Genomic DNA, 18,860 nt, shown 5'->3' with positions numbered 1-18,860 from the left:
TAACACAGTCCTGATAAACAGCAACACAAAACACTGCATTTTAGTGTCTCTATGCTGGAAGACATCTGCATGTTCCATAGCAAAATAAAAACAGCCCAAAAAACGGTCTGTAGATCCCTCAAAGCTTTAAAATACTTATTTTTTTCTTTAGTCTTTTTATGTATTTATTTATATTTATTATATTGATTTATTATTCCTTTATTAAAGTAGTACAGTCTATTTTAATGCATGCATGTGCCCATGCACATGGGCACATGTGTGTGACACAGAAGAGYTGCATGTTCAATATGCAGCCATCACTAGAATATATGTTATCTTACACACCCTGCCTAAGATCTAGTGAATTCCTTCTCACACAGCCCAGGAATCTCATGGAGCAAACACTGAAGAGGAAACTGGATTTGGTGACATGAGTATAAAGAGGTTTCCCATCCAGTTTTGAGGGAAAGCAGCGTGCAAAGGTCCCCGACTATGCTCTGCCTAAGCTGCTGCCTGGTCTCTAGAGCTGTTTCAACAGCACAGAAAGTAACTGCTTGACAGGCAGGATATGTCTGGCAGGTGGAGAGACTTACGTGCAGTTAGTAAAGACAGGCTGCACCAGAGCATTTGAGTGGTTTCTCTGATATTACACTCCTGGTGTGGAGAAGAACTTACAAGCCTCTCACCACATCTCAGCTTGCACGTAGCACAGCTATATAGTACCAAAATACACCTCCAAACCCAGACAGCAGCAAACTTCAATGCACTTAAATGTTAACAGAACTACTCCCCTGACATGTAGGGACTAAAAAGTCCTAAAATGGACAGAAGTTTATTTCGGAATAGAAGCTTGGTCTGCTGTTGTGCTGYATTTTCTTTAACTGCAAAGTGAGAACTTGTTTTCAGATTATTGTCATAATTTAATGCAAAAGTAACTTTAAAAATGCTTCTCACAGAGTGTTTGATTTAAAAGCTTTACAGAACTGGAAATGTTAAACTGCCCAGCAATTATAAAACTCTCACTTACTTCCACATCTGTGAATTCAAGTGTTTTTCTACCATGGAGTTTAGTGCGAATCGAAAATGGTCCCATCTTCTATCAAAGACATAGTACCCTCTTCCCATTAAGCGACTGCCATATGAACAAAACTGAAAGAAAAAAACATTTTAATGTGGTTTATAAATATTTTTAAATAATCCGTTATAAAGTAATCCTTATTTAGAGATCAAGAAACACAGATGTATTAGGCAGGTAAAATATCCTATAGAGGATATTTTCCACCACCTACATAGCATAACTACTATTTGAAAGCACTTTTTGACCTGAAATACATGACTAATGGTTGAGGTCAGGGTAAAGCACCCTGCCTACCTCACTTACAATTCAGTTTACTATCAGGTCACTAACAATTCAGTTTCCTACCAGGCAGCACATGGAGCAGGGAAACTACACAAAGCTACAGGTGCTTTGGGAGCGCGSTTCTGGCCAGTTCTGGCCTCCAAGCAGTTGCACTATTCTGCACACACAGACCTCGGTGCTCTGACAGGAAGCAAGGACACAAGTGAAGAGGAAGGACCCAGCGGGATCACCACCAGCATCTGCTTCATCAAGAAACAAACTAGTGCCATTTCAGCGAAGGAAACAGGCATCAGCCCTAGAAAAGGGCACCCGGTGCTTCACAAAGGGCACCTGGCACTTCAAAAGGGGTGAGAAGCCAACTAGAGGACAGGCACTTTCAAAACGCTGCCAGGCTCGAGGGTTTYTGAAGCGTTTCCTCTGCAGAACTTTCCCAATTAACTGCAAGCCACAATGCAGAGGTACCTGGGGGGGTACCCCTGCTTTGAGGCCATCCTTGCTGCTCGCACACACAGCTGTGGCAGGAGGGAAGGAGCCCCACTATAAAGCTTGACGCTCCCGCGACAGCCCCGCACGTGGAGGGCAGGGTCCAACACAGCCCGGCCGAGGAGCCGCCGCCGAGGCGGGAAGGGCAGCAGCAGCTTGTGCCACTCCAGGTTAAACCAGGCTCACGTAGAACAGCACCTAGTTGATAAGCCAGCCTCGCTCTGCAGTCCAATGGGCCAGCTGCCACTGAGAGGGACTCTGAGAAGCTCTGGTTTTCTCCCTGCGGATCACTGCCTCCTCGCTGGGAGAGGGAGCAGCTGAGGAAACCTCCCCGGCCACATTAGCAGGGAATCTAGCAAGCCAGCTTAAACTAGGCTGGAGTCTTTTCTGACTGCACGTGAACATGAACAGGGCCTAGAAGCACTCGCACTGTCTGTAATCGCGTCGGTGGAGAGAGGCTGACTGAGATCCACAGAACACATGGAGCTGTGGGATGGCCTTGCCGGAGCACTAGGATCCTACGGCAAAATGGCAAGAGGGACTGACGGCCAAGCCTCACTGAGCAAGAAGTGGCTGCATTTGGGTTATTTAAATTGTTGTTACTTAAATTTAATTTGTGGGGGCACATGTGCAGTGAGCCTTGAGTATTCACCAAATTGAGTCTTGAGTATTCACCAAATTGAGCCTTGAGTATTGACCAAATTCACCAAATGGAACTACATATTACAGAATCACAGAATGGTTAACGTTGGAAGGGATCTCTAGAGATCATCTAGTCCAACCCCCCTGCACACGCAGGGTCACCCAGAGCATGTAAATTCCTAAAGAAGGAGCAGGCCAAAAAGCTCCCCAGGCCAATCATGCATTGTAGACATGAGCAAAGACCAAGAGAGATGAAAAATAAGGGGAAATCTAAACCAGCAGGGAAGCAGGAGGCTACTGGGCATYGTTTTATTATAGAAATCAACAAAAATTATCTTCTGCATTAGTCTTATGTGCAATTTCATCTCATAGTCATTTCTGTTCACCTCTTGGTTKTCTTGTAGCATCCTACCTTCACACACTCTCCTTCACTCCAGCACAGGCAGATCAAGCTCCAGGTATCACAGCACCTGATTCTACCGTGCACGTCTCCCAGCAAACACAGCTGGAGCTCTCGCTAACCAGATGCCGTGATCCCTTGCAGAACCGACTGCTCAAGAGTTCAACAGTTCTCCCATTACTTCTTGGATTGCACTATGTAAACAAATACACACTGCAGATAAAAAGCCATATGGGCTGCCTTGCTTCTTGCAATAAAATTTGTTGCTAACACGGGGAAAGACAAAACAGCTGCCGGAGAGGCAGGCGCTGAAGGCTCTTGCAGAGCAGATGGGCTAAGCTGTGCCCTACACGCTCCTCTTCTACGTGAGCGAGGCAATAGCTTCTCCATTCACGTACACTTMCACAAATGACACTTAATTACTGCCTCAAGGCAAACTACAGAAASGAGGAACGCAGCCCTGTAGTAACACTTGGCTGCTGTATGATTTTCGGAGCTATAACCAATCACAGTGGTTAATTTTGTAAGAAGGGAGACAACGATTACAGATTATCTTTTGAAAAGCAAGGCAACTCTTCGCAGTTTGGCAGGATCAGGCCTGATTTACAGTCTACTGAGACAGACGTGTTAAGCTACAGCTTCTTTTTATTTTCTGCTTCTCCTCATGTCCTCAAACCTGGAAAGGTCGCACGCACTGAGCAGTCTTCTCCTCCCATCTTACCCAATCGCTACCATCGTGTCCTGTCAAATGTAGCTGTCCTCTTTAGAGCACATTTTTTTGGGAACATAGGGTCCTCGTGCCTTACATTTTTACCAAATTACATCTTTTTTCTCCCCTCCCTAATCACAGGAGAATAACAGCCAGGCATGCCAGAGACGGACACATACCCCGAGAGGTCTGGGATGGTGTCCAGAGAAATGACAGTCTAATTTCTCAGCTTCTTCAGCTCCATCCCCTTCTCCTTCATCACTGGATAATCTGCTCGTTAGATCTCCTCCCACGGAAGGCAGAGGCAGTTCTGGTGCACACCCACTGTGGTTTGAAGAGCTGTTGCTGTTTATGCTGTTTGCAGATGATGGTCTAGAAGGAGAAAATGGATTTAAAACATCAGTGTGCAAAAGGCTCTGGAAAGCTTCAAAGGAAATTATGCAAGAAATGAGAATGCACAAAGGGAAAGTAAAAGACACAGAGTACCTGGTGTTTGGTCTTATCAGAAAGATGTCATTATCATCAAGTTAGTACTAATGAAAACACATCTGTATTGCATGAAATTACATTTGAAAATTGCCATAAAGCTGAGTATAAGATCTTCACAGAGGTGAAGTATATTAAAAATACAAATATAASGGCTACATAAGGTCATTCTTTTAATGCAAATTATATAGACTTCTCTCTGATTTATCAACATGTATTCTTTTATTGCCCATCACTCCAAGTCTTGTAAGATCTATCTTTGTCGTGGTATGACTAAAACTACACTACAACTTGATGAGCACACMGAAAACACTGGAAATGGCTCTGCAACATCAGAGCGAGCAAATATAGGAAATGTCTCTTAGAGACAGGGACAGTATCTGTGCACAAATGCCCCCAAATGGGCACCTGATCCTGACCAAGCCTTCTGGAAAGAAAGGAAATATGAAACAAAATAAATCCGAACACACCCAACTAACTCAATTAGCCAAAACTAGGACAGAAGAACACACGGGAAGTTTATCCGGGGATAATTAGAACTGAGTTGATCCAAAAACTCATTCTAGTTCTTCTAAAGATGAAAAGCTTTCACTGATGTCTTCAGAAGTTGGGATTTTCTTTCTGAAGCCTTCAAAATCTTCTAAATGAAGAAAGATATACTCCAGACAGTCTCAAATCAATAGTTTTAAGGACGAGACACTTGTATTCAATTACAATAAATTACACTACATGATATCTTTCTTCCCAAATCTTTCTACTGATACTACTGGTGAAGTATCTGCAGATGAAATACCTGTTTAAATGTGCAGGACTTAGCTCCCTCCCCTCAATCCCTGCCCTGCTTCATTTAAACGGACCCTTATTCCAAAACATGTCAGAATGATTTCAGTACAAATGTTCCTAATTATTACCAAGMATTTCGGCCAAAACATCCAGCTCATCTGGAATTCAGAAGGGAGGACAGCACCACTACTTACCCCATCTCCAGGCAGACCACAGGCTACTGTGGAGAGATTTATGTTAACATAAACGCCCTGTACACATTCTACTGCTCAGAGAAACCCTTATATTAATGTGTTTTATCATTCAACAGCACAAAAGAAACTTGCTACAGCAGCGTAGGACACAGCAGCTCACCCTGAGGAATCGCTTACCTTGGAAGTACAGAATTTGGTGGCCTAGACTTTGCAGGAGATGTTACTTTAGCTTCTTGCCCGGAGTTCACTGACGATGCTGACAGAGAGTCTTGTGCTGGTGGGGGCTGGCTCTGGTAGCTCTCCCTTGCAGAGGGGGGATGCTCTTTGTCTTTTGCAACTTCTTTTTCCCTGGATCGAGCTTTGTGTTCAGCTAGAAGGATGTCAAACTGTTTTTTACGGCCTGGAACTGCTCGTCGATGGTTAAGTGAATGAGTCTAAAAATAGGGTGGTTAAAAAGCATTTGTGTGTGCATGATATTGTTTACGAGTCCTCTATACTTCTGCTACACCACAAGTCTAAGAGATAAAAACCTCCTTGAAACAACTTTAGCCACAGTGGTGGAAATAAGGCTGTCATTCCACATTATTTTTGATAATTTATGAGACCATCCACGAGAAATGCCAACTTCGGTGCTAAAACTATTCTGCAACTGTTTTCACAATAGATACTACTGACTTACCTTTTCTAAGGCAGCAAATACTATTGCAATAATCTTAAAATAGAATATTTAGAAGTAAAATCATTGTAGCTCTTAGCTTACAATGAAAAACTGATTTGGTTGGATTGAAAAAYGTGAATACACATTGAACCAAACGCATCTGATCATCTCTACTGACAGGCAACACATACACATACAAATGTTCATTATAAATGTCTTATTGCTGCTTTTTGACATGACACTCATTATTATCACAAGGGCAGCCTACAAGTAGTTTCTTATGGGAAAATATTGTTCATTTTAACTGAAAATTGACTATATTTCAACACTGTTGTATACATGAACCACAAAAAGGAGCATTTAAAATAACACTTGTGCTTCTACATGAAACATTAATGCCTTCTGCATAACAAAATGACAAGAAAGGAAAACATCTTTTTAAAAATATCAGTGGAATAATGCAGATGCTCTGATTCATTCAAAGAAACAGAATTACTCAAAAGAATTACCTGAGGACAGCGTCTGAATACCATACCCATTGTCTGTAAGACAGGAGCAGGTATGACCTTGCAAACTACTGTGGTGGGATTTAAACTATAACAAAGCATCTGATATTTTATCTTCTAAGAAAAATACCTTGCAGGTGAGCGATCTTGTGCAAGGTTTCTTTGTTTCAGGATCCAGTACTCCACAGTGTTTATTTGGGTCAAACTCTCTTTCTGTTTGAGGGAGGGAAAGAAAAGGGGGAAGGAAAAAAGATCATTTCAGAAATTTTATCCAGAGTCTAAGATTTGGCCTGATTTGATTCAACCAGGTCCAGGTTGAACCACTATTCTCACCACCAGCACCCTGCAATAATGCCATGCAAGTCACTAATGCAACATTTTTTTTGTCCTCACATGTTTCATACTATTGAGGCAGGATTTCAGCTACAGGCTTCACAGAATAAGGCTGCATTAGAGAGTGCTCCAAACCCAGGCCCAGGAGGCACCTTTGGGTTCAATTCCCTCTCTAATGCTGGCTCCCTGAGGGGCATTTCACAGAATCCCAGAACGGCTGAGGTTGGAAGGGACCTCTAGGGATCACCTAGTGCAACCCGCTGCTCCAGCAGGGACACCCAGAGCACGGGGCACAGGGCGGCATCCAGGCGCCTTTGGAAGATCTCCAGAGAAGGAGACTCCACAGCCTCCCATTGGCAGCCTGTGCCAGGGCTCTGGCACCCTCACACCAAACAAGTTCTTCCTYACATGCACATGGAGCTGCCTGGGTTTCAACTTGGACCCATTGCCCCTTGTCCTGTCACTGGCCACCACTGAGAAGAGCTTGGCCCTTTCCTCCCTACATTCTCCCCTCAGGTATTTGTACATATTTGCAAATAGAGCCTCTGAGTTTGGCTGCCTAACTTAAGATACCCACAGAAAACACGGAACATATGCCTAACATTTTGTCTTTGAAATATTCAAAATACTAAAAATCAATTCATGGTGTCTGAAAAGGTAAATAAAAGGTTACTAGTGACATTAGGAGAAAAAAAAAACACCCAACAAAAAAAMCCCAGCAACAAAAATACCCAAATCTCTTTTTTTCATGAAGTATAAAAATATGTTTGCTAGATTGCAATAGGGGGTACTGAGTTTGAGGTTTACAACAATTTTGAAAATAAGACATTTAAGTGAGCGCTAATCATTAACGACTGTTAGAACTGTATTTAATATTTTATGCGGTATATTTGCATATTTAAGTCATTAATAAATATTTTAAGATTTTTACTCCACAGATAGCATGATCTTCTTTTGATTAGGTTTAATATAATATTAAGTTTTAGACTACACAACTGAAATAAAAATATGGACTTAACGCTTTTTACCACCTAAAAATGCCACCTAAAAATCTATGATTATCTTTATATACTTAGATATTATGCAAGTCATTGGCAGGACTGATTTGTTTTATAGTGGAATAAAAACTTTGACGAATTCTGTTTTAATTAGCAGCATTGCATTCAGATAAAAAAAATGCTTTTATTTATAATAACTGCTTTTACTTAAATATTTTTTGACTGATTTGTTTTATAGTGGAATAAAAACTTTGACGAATTCTGTTTTAATTAGCAGCATTGCATTCAGATAAAAAAAATGCTTTTATTTATAATAACTGCTTTTACTTAAATATTTTTTTTAATCTAAAAACTCTTCACAAGCAAAAAAAATCAGTGCCAAGATGGAGAGAGCAATTTACAGCAATGCTAACGTGTTGGGAGAGCCACAGTAAGGAGAATAATTAGAAGCAAGGAGACATCAGGTAATCTATGTTAGACAACCCCTTTCTGCCAGATATCAACATTGCTAGCAATTATGCATATTGTGCTATCTGGATGTAAAAATGGCAAATAAACATTAAATAAATGATTATGTTGCTGGCCTTTGTGTTTTGGTGACATCCCGAAGGGATTGACAGATGGCACAAGGAGCTATAGTTATTGCGGCTTTTACAACACAGGAGGAACAAAAATGTATCCATATATGATTAAAATTAAATACATATATACATATATATATTTTCTGTCTCATAGATTAAAATGTATGCTCACGAGCTACAGAGTTCTAGAGTATATAATGTGCCTAACACAGCTTCTTGAACCATCTGCCTAAAATCTTTCAATACACATTGAAAAATAAGCTGMAAAGATTAGATGGGCTCATAAATGTGCATTTGAATAAAAAAAAAGAAAAAGAAAAAATTCTGAGGGTGATGGGAAGGCCTTGAAACATGTTCCGAGCCTCACCAAGCTGGGTCTGTTCAGCACCAACAGGGAAAACAAAACGCTCCCTCTGGGAATGTCGGGAAGAGTGGCCTCATGGGGCAAGGCCTTCATGGATGACTGGGGGAAAGGCAGCTGTTTATGAGGCCATAGAGAGGTAAAAATCAAAGTATTTAATTGTAGTCAAAAAAGTGGAACATTGACAGAACAAAACAACTTGATTTCTCTGAAAAAAACACTAAGCAAAGAGGAAAGCGCTTCTCCTGGCCGGAGCTCCTGGGGTCTTTCCAGGGGGCTCAGGAGACCCTAATTAGTGTCAGCTGGAGACGTGCGGAGCGCGGGCGGCAGGTTAAGGGAGATCCCTGCCTTCCATCGGCACGAAGCGCAGCTCCCAGCTGCCTTTCCAGCAGGCAGCCCCTCGCAGGGCCTCGCAGGCCGGGAGCGGCGCACAGCCTGGGAATGCTGCTTCCCGCACGGATCCCACCTCGGCACGCTCCGTGCTCGGCACCGAGCAGCACTCCCACCTCCCGTGAAGAAACGGTGGGTGAAAAGTTGACTGCCTAAAATTCCTGTTTGCAGCCTGGGGACCCCGGCGCGCTCGTGTTGGGCTCTGTGCGCTGYGTTTTGTGGCTCCATGAGATGTTTCCCTCACAGCAGCTCTCCTGGAAGGAGACGGGGTTCGTTCACCCCCCATCAGCTCTCGGCCAGGAAAGCTCCCACCTTTAGCCACAGTCAGGATGTGGGATGAGGGGAGGTGGAGGCTGCTAAAAAGGAAAGAAAAATGGTGTGAACCACCCAGAGCTATTACCAAGCTCAAAAATTAACAGCTGAGCAGTTCCACGGCTGAGAGCTGAAGGGGACTTTAATTTTCCAGCCACTTTCTCCTTTGTTCTTTGTGAAATATTAAATTTACAGTATAGTTAAAATAATAATCTCCTTGGCCTTCTGAGATCTTTATCTCAGCCTTTGTACAGTCGTGCAGAGTGACAGAGAGGCCTCCATCCCCGACACCACGCACAGACCATCAGCCTACAGTGGTTCTGCTGCCCACATCAGCACTAACTCCTGGCACCAGCGGGTCACAACGTGAAGGAACGTTTAACGCATGCTACATCTGATGAGAGAAAAGCTTAAAAAAATCCATTTTGTGGGCTTGCTAACCATCTAAAAGTGAACTAATATCCAACAGAGCACTCGGAACAGCCCCACGCAGAGCCCCAGCTTATTCTGAAATTTCCACCAGGGAAAGTTTCCCGGTCTTAAAGGAGACAGGGATGGACAGTTTACAGAGCCTAAGGATGGAGTGTTGCCCCCATGGAAGTAAAACAACCTGGACCCATCAGAACCAGTCCTCCTTTATGAACATGGCTCTGGGGACACTTGTACCAATTAAGTTCAGGTGTCACCTACAGCCCTGCATTGCTACAGGGAGTACAGAGCTTGGGGACAAGTGTCAGTCTCAGCTGTTTAAAAAACCTTCATAACTGATGACTAAATTAAAAAAATAAAAAGCCTCAAAACATTAAAGAATTGCTTAAAAGAAATCAGTATTTTCAAGTAAAATACACTATGGATAGTTACTCATTAGATGAACAAACTAGATCTTAGCAGATGGTAATTAAGGAATAAAAGCCAAATTAATCACTTCTCCTGAATATTTTTGAGCTCTGTGTAGCTGTGTGAGGAGCAGCTGCTTGGTTTGCTCTGGGCCACCTGTAACCAGCTCAGGAGCGGGGCCCTGCAGCGGCCGCTTCCTCACGCCCARGTAGGCATGGGGGACAACACGGAGGAAAGAAGAAACCTCTCCTGCGGAAGGGGAGGCAAGAGCCCCTTCCCAGCCAGCGCTGCCGCCGTGTTTCCACCTGCCCGAGGCCTCCCAGGGCATTCCCATATCCTACACTGCYGCCTCCATCCCACTGCTCGCCAGGAACAGCGAGCTTCCAACTTTAGGGATTTCTTACTTTGCTCCTGGATGAGGCGGAGTGGGGCTAGATTTATGACTTGCAAGATTTCCCCAGCACTTCCCGCATCKTCCTCGAATTCCCCAGGATTTACAAGCAAAATGAACATTGGTGAAAAAAAAATAAACAACAAATGAAATTATGACTTGGTGAACGATGTCATCTTAGAGCAAAAGACAATTGCCCTGCTGTTATTAGAACCAATATTTCATTCCTTCTCTTATTGGAATGAAAATTGCCTTGTTACAAATGGAAATCTCCAAGCGACGCACGCTCTCTAGAGTCTCATCCCTTTTGAAGATGCAGCAATCCAAATTTATTTGCTGTTTCCAGAGAACAAGATTAGCCTCTGTATTTCTTTGAGAGGCAGTTAAAACTTACATTTAAAAATTGTTTAGTACAGGCCGCCCAATATTTAATGTGAAAGACTGATGAGAAACAAATGGGCATGAATATTTCAAGTGGTGGAAATCATATTTCGCAGTGGAACTGTCTCTAAATGCTGTTACAATCATGTCCTAAAGCTCAGCTTCTCAATGTGAGCATTGCTGTACAAGGAACACCAGGATCATCACTTGACTTAGGAATTTTCCTGTCTACTGTAAGTAGATTCAAATTGCCTAAGCGGTTAAAAAGAGGAGACTACCTGCCTCTGTTTTATTGAATTTATTCCCTTAAGTTTTTACACTGAGCCTGTTGGCCATCTGAGGAATGCAGTACACTCCCTAATTTAAAGCGAAACAGAACGCGTAATTTGGAAATATTTTACAGATGGAAGCTTGAAAGCTCTTTATTCACATATACAGAACAGCAACCTACATTAAAGAACCTAAACAAACCCGACCTATAGCATTTTATTAGTACACTGTTTCTAAGCCATAGAAACAATAATGAAGAATGATGAACTACCTCAAAACATCACTCACCTGAAAGTCTTTTGTAAGGCTTGTTACTGCTTTTAGTGCCATTTTGGTGTTTCTTGTCTATTGATGGAGCAATGATTCCTTTGCCGTTCAGAATCTTTTCTGGTGATGGTGGCACTGACTTAGATGTCAAACCAGGTTTAACCAAGGTTGGAGCAGGTATGGTGGATGAAGAGGCTGAGGAGGAGGTGATSGTGGTAGTGGTTGCAGAATTCATTTTAACATTGGCACCATCTGCCTTCACTAGGTTAGGAATTTTCTCTAGACTGACTACTGGAACAGGAACACTGCAAAAATAAAGAAAAATCTTCAGGTTTTATTTTTCTGTACCACAAATATACAGTTCCTTAACTCTCTTCCACAAATAGAGAAATTTTTGACGTGAGTGACATAGTATCTTGGGACCAGACTAAATACTAAATATTGTACTACTAAACTGAAATACTAAAAGTACTTGATACCATCTTTTCACTGCTTTTGTTCAATCAAATGTATACAGAACCAGTGCTCTCAATTTAGTAGCAAAAAAATGTTCTTTTGTCATTACTGGCTCATACCTAAATGAGTAAATATGCAATAACTGCGGCTGCTTTTTACCTGTGCACAACCCTAAAAGCAGATGTCTTGTGTCTATTCCATAAAATTAATCCAGAAAGAAAAGATGACTTTAAATAGAAATTTAAGAGATCGAGAGGCTTAGAGCTTTAAGCGCGAGTTTCACTGGAAGCTGCAAACAGAAACATGTCACTTATTCCAGGGCTTCCCATACAGTCTCTGCACAGCCACCTTTGCCAGACACTTGACTAATGGCCTTGCAAGCAGGTTACACACTCATCGTGACAAGCTGCAATTTTGAGGGTATCATTCCCCACCAAGCACACAGGAGAACTGCACATTTCCTTAAACATAAAGGCAATAATGAGGTTTACAAGATAAAATGCAATCCTCATCTAGAAGCATAAATGTGTTAACAGCCTTTTCCTTCTCAATTGCAAAGCTGCTCTGTAATTTTAATCGCAGGCCTAAAGGCAGGAAAYCTTGCCAGCAACGCCGCTTGCCAGCTCGCCCAGACGGCAGCAGTTGCCTGTGATGTCCCCTCATTCACAAATCCCACCTCAGATCAGTCTTTTGAGCCTGAAAATGGAAAGATTTGGGTCTTCTCTCTGTTCTCTACAGAATTTCTGCTAGTTGAAAAAGATGACGACTCCGAAAGAGGACCCTTCAAAAACATGGGAGGAAGRGTCCAAAATAACTCATGTTCTGATCTGCGTGGCATGCTAGAAAAATTCTCTTTCTCCAAAGCTGCTGGAGATGCTGAACAGAAAGGGCAGGGGCAGACTCTCCCACGCTGCATTTATTTGCTCCCTACGCCCCACGTTAATAGAGCAAAAAGCAGGAACTATTATAAAAACGATACGCCAAGAAAACGAAAGAGAAGATTTACACACCAGGACCCAATTTGCAGCTGKAATTAAACCACTTAATGCTTTCACATGCTGCGGTATCGCGAGCGCACCATGTGCTCAGAAGGCAGATCTGAGCGCAGCATAAGCTACTGCACAGACCAGTAGGCAGCCAAATGTTTAACTTGACCAAAAAACAGGATTGCAAAACTGTTTTAATAACAGTGCAAACACCAAGCTGCAACAGAGAGGATTTTTTTCCCTCTATTTTTAAGACTACTCTGAATTTATTCAGTTAAATGACAGACAAATAATAGTATCTTGAGGTGGTTACATTTTTTTAATAAAATGTCAATTAAATTTTCTGAAAATAGAATTTTTGACTGCAGAGCAAATCATTTTCCTATATAAAAATAGCGTTGAATGTATCTTCATTCTCAGTTTATAAGATCTCTGTCTCAATTCAAAGCATGAATACCTGATGGAAGAGTCAAGTGTAGCAGCTATTCCAGTAGAAAACACAGCTAATATGAAAAATATGGTCAACACTTGATCTGTTCTGCAGTTTTAGCCAGTCAAGTCCTAGCCTGGGTCTGGACCTGGACCACTGTGCTAATGAACAGCACCACAGGAGGAAATGTTTTGGTTTAATTTTATTAACAAAGCAGCAAGCAAAGCTCAGGAGAAGAGTAGTTATTCATTAAAATTGTCCCTGCAATGTAAAGAGGTCAAAGAAAAAAATGTATATACCTTTGGTATAATAAGATGCATATACTAAAGCACTTCAGAYGCTCTACAGCAAATGAGAGACTTTACAGGTTACAGATGATCATTTTTGTTGTTGTTGTTTAGACATTAATGCTGAATGTGGTGTTCACTAAGGAACCCTAGCTCTACCTTGGCATAATTAAAATAAGGATGAACTGATAAATAGACCACAAATTGGAAGCTATGTAGGACCRGTGACATTTGAGAAGGACAAAAAAAATAGACAGCAAGTGCTTATACTTACATTTGATGGTTAAAGAGAGTTCTTTCAAACTGAGGACTATATTGAGTCAAAATTAAGAGTTTCTTTTAAAAGCTCATTAGAAAAATAAAATAAATAAACCCCAATTTTTTTTTAAAAGAGTACTGTTTTGCAAGAAAAGCCTATTTAGGTTTGGTAAGGACAACAAATAACAGAAGAAACAAATAATAAAACAATATACACCAAGCTAAAAAAAGAGCAAGGGCACACAGCAATCAGTACAGATGAGTACAGAAGAATACCAAAAACACGTCAAAAAAAAATATTCCTGAAAATTAAGTTTACTGTGGACAAAAGAAAACTTATCAACGCCACTCCACTATCCAAAGAGGAGCACAATTGTTACTAGAAATAAATAATAATAAAAAAGCAAGAAATGTTCAGTATTTATGCTGACGGAAGCATGATAACGTACTCCAATCTGATAACAAAGATGCATTTTTGTTTCCTTCTGCAATTGTAAAGTGCCAGTTAAAAAATAAATTTAAAAAAAAAACACATTTTTTTTTTGCATTAAGCAGAGCTGGATAATGTATCCATGAATTCTAAGGCAGCTGAAGAGATATTTGGTCTGGGCATGCTGATTTCTGCTTGAATCTTGGAATATTTGGCAGRTTACAGCACATGAGACAGGGGCTGCTGTTCCAGCCCTTGCAAAACCCCCCACAACGTGGAAGGCATCACGCACAGCTAATCAAAACAAACTCACGTGGTTGTGCTGAGAGCTAAGCTTAGCAAAGAAAGCTGGATTCGCTTCTTGATGAGCACACAAGTTAACTGTCAAAATGTCCCAGGCACTCAGAMGGCACGATAAAATACAAATCAAAAGAGCAGAAAATGAATGTGAAACACGGGATTAAAAGCAAGTCTTTGGTGAGGATGCTTCCTAGTGAGGCACTGAAGGCACCGCTGCTAAGCCTGACACTGCATTGGTGGTCAGAAATAAATGCAGGATTGCTGGTAACATCTGCTGATGGAACCAGGATCAAGCAGAAGAGTGAAGAATGAAGAGAAAGCAGCTAAAAAAAGGGATCTAGAATATTTTGGAACATTGGCTTATTTAAGATGTGTTTTCCTACAACAAATGTGATGTTACATGTGAAAAAAATCTCAACAATCTCATCAGTTGTCAGAGGGAAAAATATACTGGAGAACAGAAACAAGTGTTTAGTGGTCACAGGGGACAAAGAGCATGAGCTTGAGGCTGTTGTTGTGACAGAAGGGTGAATGTGGACAYATGCTGATATAAAAACAGAACTAGTAAATATGATTAAGTAGAAAATCAACTTTTCACGTGTCTTGGTTTTACAGATCCTGGGTATTCCTCCCAGTTTTGCTGACCAGTTCCAGTACAGACACTGATTCATTGGAAGTGAAGCAGGTAACGGCTGCAAATACATGTGAAGGCTGGAGAAATGTTCTGCCATGACCACCTTCCAAAACTCTAACGTTTTCAGGTAGGATGACTGTCTTAGTGCAAATGCATCAACATTAGAAACCGGGAAACTTAGGTTAGCAGAGTGAGACAGTAACCAATTGGAAGAAAAACTCAGTGGGTCATCATTTTATCATTTAAGATAAAATAAACACCCTTTCATTTTATTTCTCATGTTGTTATGCTTACACAGTGCTTATTAGCTCCTGCACCAGAATCCCTCACAAACTCCTGAAGATGGCATTGCTCATCATTTCATTCCTAATACCTGAATCTCACAATACTCAGGTTATTTATAAATGACTATCTCCTCAGTACCTGTATTTTAGCCTGTCTTCAGGCTTCATTACATTACTTTTCCTTGCAGCCACATGATTTTGCTGGTTTTGTTGTCCTCCACAACAGGATTCATTCTAAAAATCTCAGCCAGGTGTTCAAATTAGTACAAAAAATTACAAATTATTTAAAAGTTTAACTTGAAGTGCTGTTCTGCATTTCTGGATTTGCYTATAGAGGCTCTAAAATGCAATGCAAAGTATCCGTGGCTGAATGGTTAGGATATGCAGCCCAAACTAACTTTGCAGCATTTTGTTCCCAGTTCCATGTCGCTTTAGGAACACCCTAACACCTTGGATGGTTTCATTTTCTCAAGTTAAGCACAAACAATGCTATATTCCTATCACAAAGAAATAAAACCCATGAGATTATTAAAAAAAAATTCCTTTACAAACTTGTGATTAGGCCATTAAGCGATAGCAATAACATTGTGGTCCCATTTATGTTTATAGAAAGATTGGCAGTTTCCTACATATTGTCAAAATCCTGTGATTCCCATGACATTTCCTTCACTTTCAGAATTTCTTGCAGACAACGGCAAGTACTATGGAGGTAAAGGAAATTTCCTTTAGCTGGTCCCCCAGGGAGAGCTGCCTCTAACTCTCCCCAGCGTTAGGCTGCCTGGGAAACGTGCTGTGGGGAAGCAAATTCCCATCCAAATTCCCATCCATGGGGCTCCTGTGCTGCTCCTTCCTGAGCTCTGCAGCACTAATAGCAACAAGGATACATTGGGGAAAAAAACAAACAAACAAAAAAAGAACTGGCAGGTATCTTGCATAACGTGTTCAGAGTAATATTTCATTGCATACAACGGGAAGAAAAGTAACAAAACAGCAGCTGCAAACATTGAACAACCTCCGTCTCCTTCACCTGAGGGTTCCATACTTGGAGCGCTCGCGAGGAGCTTTGAGCCCCACTCTGCATCATGGAACAAAACAGGACATGAAAATGAGAACAAGATATTGGGCTGAGAGGGTGATTTGAGCAAAGAAAGCAGCGTTACAAAGGGTGTAARTCCTGACTTAAGGTAATCTGCTAACAGCCTGGAAGAACCTACGGGACCCCACCCATGTGGGGATGGGGCTACTAAACAAAAGCCTTGGATAATTGGAAGCTTCTGAGGATGATGAATCTCAGCTTACTTGGGTATGTGATGAATTATATAGCATTTTTCAAGACATGTATCGTGTCAATGGGGTATTTCTTCCTAAAAGAGAAATAGGTGAAATTCTAGGGCTCATATGGGTAGCTGAATGGCTGATCTTACTTTAAAAATAAGACCTTTATCTTATCTTTAAAAATAATATTTATGAATACAAAAATCAGAACTACTGTGTATTTTCTAGAGCTCTAAATAAAAATAATTCACTAAGGGAACAGGAACAAACTCATAACAATTGCTGGCCTGCTGTAACTTGTAATCAGATCGATCTTATTTTTTAAAAGGTCATCAGATCTAAGACACTTAATACTATATTTTTAAAGTTGATTTCTTTCATGTCCGAATTTTGTACTGCTAGTGATTTGTTATGTGACGATTACAGTATCTTTAACTACCGTGTTCTTCTGTTTTCCCAACGGCAAACAAAAAAGCACAGGACTGTCCCCCAACAGACCCAAAAGAATTCAGTAATTAACAGCTGACACACTCAATGCCTAAGTGTTAGCAGCCTGGTACAGTTTTAAGCAACTAAATACATTTTCTTTACTATAAATAAGCATTGGGGATGTTCCCAAAAAGGGGAAAAGAAAATGCTAAACTATCTTGCTCCCCTCCGGCTTTTACTGACTCACGGATTGCTTTCTGTTGCTGAAATGAGAGATGCTCTTTAGAGCATCCTTAGAGCTCTTCGGAGAGATGCAGYCAGCAGGCTGAAATGCAGGTACCCAAGTTGCTGCTTGTAATGCTGAGATGGCAAATGGGCCAGTAATGTTAATACTTTCAARTCATTTTTGAGTTTCTTTTAACTAAACTAAAATAAATACTCTCTTGTATGAAATTTCTTCAGCCTTCACAAAAGGTTAGTATTCACTCAACAGAATTATTTTTCTTAGAGCAAATGAAGCAGCTGTGTTTTAACGAGGTTCCAGTCTCACTTCTGTGTGTGTTTGTGTGCTTGTTAAAGGTAAATCCCCATTTTTATCAATTACATTTAGTAACTGTCTGGAATTCTCAGCATACCTATAGAAATGGTAGATTCACACGCATAGGAGAAGTAGATTTTGATCAAGTTTGTCCCAATGCATCTGTGCAGAAGCYGTTCTCTTTGAAACCACAGCAAGTGGAGCACAATGTTTTAGACAGAAAACACGGTCCATTATTTGAACATAATTTCAGTTTATGTTTTGTCTTGCTCGTGAATTGTTTACTTTAATTACTTACTGCTTTAAGGCAGCTGCATTAAGAAAACCTACCTAAATCCTACCTACAACCTTCTTTCCTAGRTATGATGTTTAAAAGAGAGAGGTCCTTATGCAATAAGTACATAAAATATAGGGAAAGAAAAAAATGAAGTCCTATTATCTTATGTCTACAGACACAAAGCTGAGGCCAAAGAGACTAAGTCAGAGTAGCTGCCTGTGTAGAACCAGGAACTGAACTCAAATCCCTTGAGTCACCACAATAGTGACCTAATCACAAAGCATCATTCCTGTAAACAACTGAAGACAAAACAGTTTAAGGCATAAAACAGTGACCTGATTCTTTTCTCCTTTACACTTCTGCAGTTCTACACTACTATAATCACAGGAGGATGGGCCCAGCAGTATGGGTATATACCACAGTACATGATACAAGCCTTTAAAAACAAAACATATAATAATTTTGGGAGACTGAACATTCKCCTGTCTTCTTAAAAAGCATCAAACATCGTAAAAACACAGAACAAGCTCCAGCAGCGGCTGGCGTTGAAGACCAACTTCTAGAGCCAGTAAGTTTTCATGAACATCAGCTGAGACAATATTAAAAATGCTACAAAAGTTACCCTGCTGTTTAAATGCATCAGTTTTAAAAGCCAATGTTGTCATGTCAGATGGACCTTCAAGATAACAAACTGGGTCACTTGCTATAAACTTTTTACACGCATCCTAGAAAAGCAGATATTTGATAGAACATTAATAAAGTGAATCACCAGCCATTCTTCCCTTTCCTAGGATTTTTTAAAATGTAAAAACATCCCATTTTCATCCCCTAGGAAATTTAGAGGCTTAAATTGTAAGCTTAGAAAATAAGAAACCACAGATCTTTGCGATGCTTGTGAAAATACAGAGATACTTAATGATTCTCTGAGCGCAAACAGCTCAGCTACCTGTTATTT

At 40.9% G+C, this 18,860-nt stretch overlaps 1 protein-coding gene across 2 annotated transcripts in view; it reads right to left on the bottom strand.

Moving 5' to 3' along the window:
- Positions 1-18,860, bottom strand: part of ATXN7L1 (ataxin 7 like 1) — a 97,536-nt gene that overhangs the window by 9,908 nt on the left and 68,768 nt on the right. For both annotated transcript variants that reach the window (XM_026046403.1, XM_026046404.1), the window contains 5 exons: positions 11,343-11,626; positions 6,331-6,413; positions 5,214-5,470; positions 3,753-3,945; positions 1,007-1,128 (listed from right to left, as the gene is read on the bottom strand). In XM_026046403.1, coding sequence (XP_025902188.1) covers positions 1,007-1,128; positions 3,753-3,945; positions 5,214-5,470; positions 6,331-6,413; positions 11,343-11,626 — 939 coding nt within the window. The remainder of the gene's footprint in view (positions 1-1,006; positions 1,129-3,752; positions 3,946-5,213; positions 5,471-6,330; positions 6,414-11,342; positions 11,627-18,860) is intronic.

The sequence above is a fragment of the Nothoprocta perdicaria genome, unplaced genomic scaffold (assembly GCF_003342845.1).
Source record: "Nothoprocta perdicaria isolate Ctin4 unplaced genomic scaffold, notPer1 scaffold_44, whole genome shotgun sequence".
Lineage (NCBI taxonomy): Eukaryota > Metazoa > Chordata > Aves > Tinamiformes > Tinamidae > Nothoprocta > Nothoprocta perdicaria.
This window is presented reverse-complemented; position numbering and strand designations above follow the sequence as displayed.